This window comes from Ipomoea nil, unplaced genomic scaffold, assembly GCF_001879475.1.
Source record: "Ipomoea nil cultivar Tokyo-kokei standard unplaced genomic scaffold, Asagao_1.1 scaffold1940, whole genome shotgun sequence".
In the NCBI taxonomy this organism is placed as follows: domain Eukaryota; kingdom Viridiplantae; phylum Streptophyta; class Magnoliopsida; order Solanales; family Convolvulaceae; genus Ipomoea; species Ipomoea nil.
This window is the reverse complement of record NW_017618368.1, coordinates 516120-526031: the sequence shown is the minus strand read 5'-3', so window position 1 is coordinate 526031 and position 9912 is coordinate 516120. Positions and strand designations below refer to the sequence as shown.

General features: G+C 40.0%; 1 protein-coding gene across 1 annotated transcript; it reads right to left on the bottom strand.

Annotated features, from left to right (window-relative positions):
* Positions 1-1592: 1592 nt before the first annotated feature.
* LOC109146872 (mediator of RNA polymerase II transcription subunit 33A) lies at positions 1593-9589 on the bottom strand. The gene is made up of 12 exons (XM_019294538.1): positions 9312-9589; positions 7882-7992; positions 7411-7758; positions 6879-7198; positions 6704-6795; positions 6204-6561; positions 5719-5929; positions 5219-5333; positions 4847-5008; positions 3409-4066; positions 3005-3211; positions 1593-2884 (listed from the first exon to the last, which is right to left on the bottom strand). The coding sequence occupies exons 1-12, from the start codon at positions 9587-9589 to the stop codon at positions 1749-1751; spliced, it is 3996 nt and encodes a 1331-aa protein (XP_019150083.1). The 3' UTR covers positions 1593-1748.
* Positions 9590-9912: the final 323 nt, after the last annotated feature.

Genomic DNA, 9912 nt, shown 5'->3' with positions numbered 1-9912 from the left:
TCTTGAAGTCCACCCATGAATCAGGCAGTTTGTCAATCAAGGAGTCACACATGACAACTTCATTAACTATGCCACCTTTTGCTTTCATGTCACCGACCAAATTCTCAAACTCGTGTACCTTTGCAGACTTGTATTCTAAGAACATGTCGAACAATGGGTTAGAAACACGTTGGAGAATGGTTGTCCGAGTAATCTTGTTATCTTTCTCGTATTTGATCCGAATTGCCTCGAAAGCTGATGAAGCCTGCGCTGATGATGACTTTGGGTCCTTGGATGCATCTGTAGACTTCGGGCCTATCGATGCAGATGAAGTTGTGATCTGCATAGTGGCTGTATAACTGCCATGTTGAACTTCACAGGATCTTCAAAAAGGACGTAGTCCACATCTTTCGATTCCAGGAGCATAATCATTTTTGCAGCCCATCTCTTGTAGTTTAAACCACCAGTGAGTGATTGAACTGGTGTAACATCAGACGCCGTGTTTGTTACCTCCGACATTGTTTGCTTCCAAATGAGTAAATGCTTTTAACTGTTAGGAAAAACAACAATGGGGAAGCTTTGGGCATGACTGGTTTGGAACTAAAGAATGATGATAAGGTTCTGTATCGTGTATTAAACACTACCTTAAAAGCATTTACAACCAGGGATTGAATCGCATGCTCTCGACAGGCACAACAAAACGTACAGGAGATATCCTGCAACTCTCAGGCAATATGAACGCAGTTGTTTCTGGGCAGTATGGCTATCAAAAACTGTGTTTAGAAGTGGAGTTTAGGGTGGTTTATATAGTGTGTGTGTGTTGTAACAGCCCACCTCTTACCATCCACTATTATAGAGTTGTGCGGACAAGGTCCTAAGATGATCCACAGAAATAGGGTGAGAAAATAGTTTATCAAAAACTGTGTTTAGAAGTGGAGTTTAGGGTGGTTTATATAGTGTGTGTGTTGTAACAGCCCACCTCTTACCATCCACTATTGTAGAGTTGTGCGGACAAGGTCCTAAGATGATCCACAGAAATAGGGTGAGAAAATAGTTTTAGGAGCAAAACATTGACCCCATCGCGCAACGGGAAGGCGACGGCGCACGTGGTTTACCTCATTTTCCTCCTCATAACACTTCAAACCTTCTTTAAGGTGTTGGAGTATATAAGTGTGGAAAGAAGAGGTTATCCAACCAATGTGGGACAACTTGAGTCAAGACAAGAGTATTTCCCTTTAAATGCTCCCAACAGTTGGGAGTAGCTTACCAGCATAGAGAGAGAGAGAGAGTGGAGAAGAAAGAAGAGAGGCCCCCTAATAATGAGGGCCAAAACCCTTTATATAGGTCAAAGATTGGCGGGTTTGACTTTGACCCACTGACCAGACTCTAATCGGAGCAAGTAGCGTACGGGAAGGCTAAACTCGAAATATATAACCTATCAAATACATTATTTGGTTTACTATCTAAAAATGTACCTTTAATATATTAAAAATGAATATTCATTTATGATTCACATTGCAATGTAAAATATTATCGATAGTATAATTTGGCAATGAGGTTATGAGCACTTGATGGAAATAGTAAGGAAATTGAGAAGAAAATAAATTGTAGAGTGAGTAAGCTTGGAGTAAATAAACTCCCTAACTGGACTGGACACTACATTATATGTATGTATATAAAATATATTTATTTATAAACATTAGTACTACCCAGTGAGTATGTTAGAATGAATGAGCAAATCTACAAAACTTGATAAAAAGGAGCAAGTACTAGGAGGCTGTTTCTATAATCAGGTCTGCAGCTAATCCCATTGTACCTACCCCACCGGTGCCCAGCAAGGCAAAGGCAAGCTCTTCCTCATTCCATTGTCTCAGCCCTTTACTTAGCCTCTTGAGCAGCTCTACATTCACTTCGCACACCCACGATGGGGTGCACCCCACCATGAGGCTCAAGAATCCCGACACATAAGCGTGCCATGTACCCGGATCACAACCCAGTGATATTTTGCCGTCGAGAGCACTTGCGAGGAATTCCATGTGGCGGCAGAGGATTTTCGGTCTGCGCTTTGATGCTGAAGTGGATGAGTCGATGCCCCAAGCGAAAACAATACAGAGTATGGTGAAGTATGCGAGTGCATAGCCCTGTAGCATTGGAACTATCCCAGCTGAGTCTCCTCCTCCTCCTGCTTGTTCAGATGTGTGAACTGACAGAAACCAAGAGGGTAATATCTCTTTAATTAGTGATTGCACTAGACCAAATCCCCCTGATAACCACATTAAAGAAGCCCCCAGCGAGGCTGCCACTTTCACTTTAGTAATTGCAGTGACTAGAGAAACGTTTCCATACTTCATCCCGTTCTTGGCCTTCTTCAGCTTCTCCAACCTCTCTCTCGGGAGACCGCTGAAAGCTATGTCCCTCACAGATTGCAACAACACACAAACAATCTCTTCTCTCAAGAACATGATGTCTCTAAGTGATCTGTACACTCGTAGATATAGGATACCTGGGGCAACGGGAGAGATTCCACCTTGAAAATGAGATCCAAAGCCATGGCCAAGAAGGGCCCCAATGCCCCCGTTGCTGCTTGTTATAGAGGAAGAGGAAGCATTTGTTCCAATGGTGGCGGAGAAGCAACTTTTGAGAAGCTGCACAACAGCGTCATTGTTGTGAAGGAACACCGTGCGTGATGCAGAGAAAACCAGGAAGTCGCTCCAACGTTTGGCCTTTTGGGTCCATAAAGACGCCACAATTGGCATGCATGGCCATGGGCACCCAGCTGCAAGTGACTCCAAAGCAGGGCCTGCCAGATTGAGAAAGCGTTGCGAGGCTTTGTCAAGTTTATAGGTTATAGTTAGACTGAGAAAGGCAGCCAATGGCAGTGGGAGTGTAGCTGGAGAGCTTCCCCCTATACAAAAGATAAAATATGCAAATCAGAGACGTGCAGAAATTAAAGGGTCGGGACAATAGTTGTTACACAAAATAAAACATAAAACGCTACAATTTCGTTGGTAGAGATAATAACAACCTGCAGCAAGGCTTGGTACATCCACACCAGTCGCAGCTAAAATTTTCTTGATCTGTTCCTCCACATTGGATAGATTTGCAGCAGGGCTTGGCCAATCTGTCCCGTTCATAAAAGCAGGTTTCCAAATGGCACGTGTGACTTCAGCTGAGAAGTAACTCACTATGGTTGCCAAGGATGCAGGAAGAAAATCGGACAAATCTTTAAGCCCTGAAAGTATAAGAAAGCAAAGAACTTGATATTGAAAAAAGAGGCCTCAACAGTATATCATATGTCTAGGTGGAACTAAAATTATTCACAGCAAAAATGTGCGTGTTAGAGAACTTAAGTCAACAAAACAGAGAGAACAGTTATTTATACCGGGGAGTAAACGAGCTTCTAAATTTCAAGTTTCACGTCTGACTAACCTGTGCACAGTTCACGAGGAGAGAGTTTACCATGGGCACATGCTGTTAAAGCAGCATCGGCCACAAAGGGCACAGCTTCAAGTATATCCCATGCAGGTAATTTAGGCCTTGGGTAAGTATCCTCACTTGGCCCAGAGGAACTACTACTTCCAGATGTCACACTGGTCAACGATTGGCTTCCCCTATTAATTTTTCGGAACATCATGTTAAGTAGCACATCAACAGTTTGGTGGACAGGGGTCCCATTTACTAGACCAGAGAGAGTCGAAGCTATACATGCCAGATGTTGTCTATACCATACTTTGAGTTTAGGAAATGAATCCAAAAATATCGGATTCGGAGAGGATGAATTTACAACGGCTGCAAGTCTCCTTCTATGTGGATCCTTTAGAATATTTCCCGAAGACACTAAATGGGAATTACGTACTAGTAACAGGTATTCAGGAGTTAACTGACACCCCACAGGTGGCACATCTCCTACTCCATACTCAATAGGTGGATGATTAAATCTCCACAGCTTTAGAAGTAGAGCAAACGCATTTGAAAATACAGCATGAGCTGAGATTTCCTCTCCACCTGGCAGTTTCCATGAAACGTCAGGAACACAGGATCCAAATACTTCACAGATTGTCATTAGAGAACCAGCAAGTTGCGGAACCTGAAACAAGTATAGGACTAATTTATAATTTTCAATCACATAAACCACTATTAAAACATTCATATAATGATATTTGCAGTGGTTATTCAGTGATTTGCTATATTAGAATTTTCACTGTGAAAATAATAGCATCCCCACCCACTTACCTCTACCCCCCCCCCCCCCCCCACACCCGATACGATCCCACATCGGCTCCGCAAGAGATTGTGGAGTGGTACTTAAGATGGGGTCAAACCTTCACTCATGAGTTAGCTTTTGTGGTGGAGTTAAAGTCTTGGCTTGAGTACTGTATCATTTGGTGCTCTTGTTGAGAGACCAGAGTATGGTGGGAAAGGGATACCTAGAAGAACGCTATGCTTGAGATAAGGTTCAAAGGGAACCAAGAAGGGTCTCGAGTGAAGCCGTCCACTCATCCAATGTTGGCCTAGCGGAGGGGGCAACCTAGAAAAGGGCTACCTGGTGCCAAGAAGAGTCCGAAGTGTAAGCCGGAAGTGTAAGACGCCGTGGACGTCGGCTCCTCAAGGGGTGGGCAATGATATGATCCCACATCGGCTTGGTACTTGGGTTGGGGCCAAACCTTCACTAATGAACTGGTGGAGTTAAGGTCTTGGTTCGAGTACTGTATCACCCCCCACCCCAACATACCATGCCATGAAGAGAGAATATCTTGACACAGTCAACAGATGCTATACCAACTAGCAGGACCCCCCACCCCCAAAAAAAAAAAAAAAAAAAAAAATTGTTATCCTCTCATCATAGCTTAGTGAGAACTTCACATACCATGCCATGAAGAGAGAATATCTGGACACAGTCAACAGGTGCTATTCCAACTAGCAGCACATTCAGCATTGGTGCATAGCAAATCAAGTGGCTGTCTTTTCCACAATAGCCTGCAGGAACTGGAGGGGACAACAATCTAGTTATAAAGTAGACAGTGTGTTCCTGCACAGTTGTTTGGAAGAATGTATTAGAGGACTGATTCTTTGAAACAAAAAAAAAAAAAAAGAAATGACTAATGAGACTGCCCAAAGCTTTAAATTCATTTTCAACTCTATGACTTCATCATATGCGCATTAAGGTTTGTAAATTGCCATGTGCTTTCTATTTTATAGCTTTTTGCCTTAGTTGTAATGACTCTCTTTTGCTCATTACCTGAATGTTCCAACCACGAATTAACGAGGCACCGCAAAGAATTGTTGCAGCAGCTATTTTCTCATCATCTGAACCTTTAACCGCCATTTCAAAGATTTTCTCAAGTTCCGCTAAGCTTCCAACAAATCCATGAGCTTAAATAAGTCACTTTACCCTTGGGTATTAATAAAAGAAAAGGGGCTCATAATAGACCTCACTCTAGGAAAGAAAAAGTGTAAGACCATGCTAAATCTAGGAAAACAGAATAAATAGAATAGTCTGTTATTGCACATTTAGGGATAACCTAATGGAAGAGAACAGATAGAGTTGCCTGTATATTCTAGGATATTCCAATTTGTCTAGTTGATAGTATCTTAATTTCTCGGCTAACACAAGAATTCATTCAGTGTCTTCGCTAAATAACTTAAAGCTGAACTTACTTTTTGAACCTAAAACCCATTCAAATTTTTATGAACTACAGAGAAGCAAAAATTGTTGTTAAAAGCTAGCTTCGTTTGTACCTTGAAGCAGGGCTTGAAACTAAAGCATTAACCATTACTGGAGTAAGCATGGACCCCTTCAGGAATGATGACCAACCAGGCACTTGAGTAGGCAAACTGTGCGGTAACTGGTTAATTCGTCCATTTACATAGCCAGGCCAGAAATAAACAGATGTATCCAGTAGCTTCCTGGCAATGCAGGCTTCAATTATCAAATGGTATAGGTTTCCAGCTGCAAGAAAAGGGATATAAAATCACTTGTAATAGAGAGATAAACAGAACAACGTAGAAAGCCAGTAAACCAATTTCCAATCTTCAGATTTCAAACTCTAGAAGTGCCAAAGGAGTTCCTTTGAACACCAAAAATTCCATTTCAGAAGTTTATAAACCACCTAAACTATCACTTTCATGACCATCTGACCAATCACACACGCAAGATAGATTATACTCCGTATATATCAGTCAATGTCTTAGGATAGTTGAAAAACAATAGAAATAGTACTCACAACAATTCGTTGGCATATCTTTCAGGTTGATGCATTCAAAATATGCACTGCCAATATTGATGCCTGACACAAGCATCATTGCTTTTGCAGCTGCCTGGTTGGCCGCAGAAATAACTGACTCAGGTGGAATTAGCAAGCTCTGGTAACCAGCAAGAGACTGTAGACTAGAGATTAAATCTTTACGACGTTGTCCATAACCCTGTTTTTCAAAGTGTCCATCCATACTGTGCTCAATCCCGTTAGGGTCTGCACTTTCCTCTTCCTCAATGAGATCAGCTATCACAAGTGTTGTGATAGAGAACAACATGCACAAGCGAGTCTCCAAACGGGGCACCGGTCCCTCAATAGGATCCCTCTCCTAAATTCAAATTACAACAAAATTATTACCAAATAAATTATTTTCTGTATTAAGCAAACCACTCTCAATCAAATTTATAGTGCTTTCTTGTGGACACGAAGTGGGTCATAGTGCTTGCAGTATTTCAAGGCAAATTTCTCACCCTTTGGACAAATCGCAGCACTGCCATCCAAAGTCCTAAGAAAGTCTCATGCCAACTGGTACAATTTATTGCCTGAAGGGACTTCACTAAACCTAGAGAGAAGATTCACGGGTTTTATTCTGTTAGGCATCATAATGAATATCACAATTGCGTATATAATGAAAAAAGAATTTACCAGTTATAATCTCAATGGCACTTGTGGCACTAACTTGTGAACCATCAATTGCATCTTCTAATACCAGATCAAGAGGTAGCCAAAAAGAAGAACAACTAGTCCCAAGGAAAAGACCAGCACAGGTTGCCAAAGGTTTTGAAGCCATTAATGCTTGAGACTCTCTCAGAGAATTTGCTCTGCAGTCCCTAGACAGTAAATTGTGAACACCTGATGTTAACTGACGGAGACCATCTGGAGTTAGAACTTCTGAATTTTGCAATGCTGAAGAATTTGCAATAAGCAGTTCTATGCGTTGGATAAAATCTTCCCAATGTGCGGCCCTGAAAATGAAAAAAGCTATTAGTCAACTGCGGATAACTGAAAAAGAAATAATGGGTTCATCTGTTTATTTATTTATTTTGATAGGAATTTTGTGTTTATTCAAGGTAGAAATAAATATATTTCCTACTTATTTTCAACTTTCCCTCAAATGACAAAATGCACTGAAATAGTAGCATGTTAAAATGCAGTTATGAAGGAATAAAGTTCTGACATGTTTTGGCGAGCCAAGTAAAGAATCCTGGAAGTTACTTTGTTTCTTAGAAATTTCCCAATCAACTCAACACACATGACCGTATTCATACTTTTCAGTCTCTCTTTATGCTCAAACATCTCTGCATCATAACTATTAAATCCATCCAAATCCATATCTTCAGGTTTATTTAGCCATCTAGATTTCTTCTCTGGAGTAAGTTGAAGCAACCCTTCATCATCTAACGATGCATCAAGTAATTGAAAAACAGTTGAAAAAATAATGTCAATCACAAGAGTGCCATGCTCCTCGGCCCGTCTGCCAAATATCTGAGAGAAATGGAGAACAGAGTCCAAGTAATCCATGACCCTACATTTTAAGGGCAATTATCGTTATGAAGTAAAGGAAGGAGGATAAACTTTACGCCTTTGAAACAAAACACTAAAATGGAAAATTATAAATTCAATGATTACTAGAGATAAATGAACTCACTTTTCATTGATTGGCATGCATACGTGCATTTTAAGTGTGAATATGTGTCTTTTCAGGAGTTCCATATAAAGCCTGAAGGCTGCAGGTCGCAAATGACGATTTGGGATAACCCTGCATGAAAATGAACAGCAGAGTAAGACAACACTAATAACGGACCAAAATTGACAAAGCAAAAACAGCCTTCAACAAAAAGTCAAAAACAATATCAATTGTTCAACTTGTCTTAGATTCCAAGACAAAATTGCATAAACTTTTCTTGATAAATCAAAGAAGCATAAAGAGTAAAGTACTTTCCTAAAGAACAACTTTGATAGTAAGTATTAACCACAGCTATGATGATTACAATACATGAAAAGCAGAATGAGTGCATTAATAAACGCATAACATAGATGGCAAATGATTCTATCAAAATCACCCCTGTATAGCATTTACATCCATATCTTCTCCAGTGATATTGGGAATTTTCACAATGTTTTAAATGAAATTGTACTCCAGCATACATGTATAGAGGTGAAGGAGTAAAGGTTAAAAAAATTAAAAATAAAATGCATTGAAGTTAGTTTCTTGCACTTGCAGACTTGGTGAGCTGAAGAGCAGGTGCATCAGCTTTGGTTCATCTTGCATTGTAAACCCTGGTCCAAAAATTATGTGTGTACAATTAACATATTCTGTACCTGCAGTTAATAATTTATGTGTCTGTAATTATCCTTTTTTCTGTATGTAGTTAACATGTTATGTTATATGCGTCCAATTTATTTAAAGACATACACAGTTAACTGCAAGTACAGAATAGGACAACTACAGGCACATAATCTGGGTTATTTTGGACCAGGGTCTACAATGCAAGAGGAAGTGCATCCAATGTAACTCCAAAATTTATCAATCATAATTTATCAACAAGAAAAATAATAATAATAACAGCATTAGGCCAATGACTGTGACAGCCTCTTTTTCATCAAAGTAAAAAAAACAAGCATGATTGAATATATTGGACCACCATTTGTTGGAAAAAACAAACAAGTGCTACATGACAACAATGATTCAATAAGCACAAATACCCCAGTTTAAGTTTTCATTTGCAGATAGTCACAAATAATGCCTTCTCCCTATGAATAAAACAAATAAAATAAGCCTAAACCAAAACTTCCTCCGCCCATCCAAAATCCAAAATCCAAAATCAATATATAAAGCAAAATAAAAAGATCAATCCCATTAAACTCTCATCTACCATTTGATGCATCAAATAATATAAAATGCAAATATTTGTTTGTGAAATCCGACGGAAATGAAAATGGAGAAAAACGAAAGACAGGATCTCAAAGAAAAAATCAAACAACGAGCAAAAAGCTTTACATATATTGATGAATCAAAGACAAGAAGCTAAGAAAAAGGTTGGAAATTGAATAGAGCAAAAAGAGCAGGCTGCAGACCTATTGGATAGCAGTGGAAAGACAATGAGAGAAGGCACAATCTTGAGAACCAAGGCCTTCTCCAACAATTTCCAAGCAGAGGGCACATTATTCTCCCAGCAAATGTGAGACACCAAGAGATGGGCCAGGTGAATAGAAGGCAGAGGCGCTCCAGCTGAGGTCAAATGTGAGGAAACTTGAATTGCCCACACCAAAGGGTCACAACCCTTCTCTTGGGCCACCTTCGTTAGCTCCAAAACATCATCCCAGATGCTGCTGCACTGTACAGACACCTCCATCACATCACTCTCTCATATCCCTTTTCTTTCCTACTCAGAGTCAGAGACCTCTGTTACTGGATGTATGGGAAATTGGGGATTGGGGATTGGGGACTGGGGATGAGGAGTCTTGCAGAGTTTTTTACCAGAAGAATAATGAATCCTTTGGAGTTTTGAGAGTGGGAAGTTGTGGGAGTGGAGACTATTTGGTGGTGCAATACAAGAAAAGCATTCTTTCCAATAAAAAATAATGCCATTTTATTTTTTTAAATTTGCTGAATATATAAATATTGCAGGAATTGGTGTGGTGTGGTTGGCATTGAAAATGAAAGTCAAACTGAATG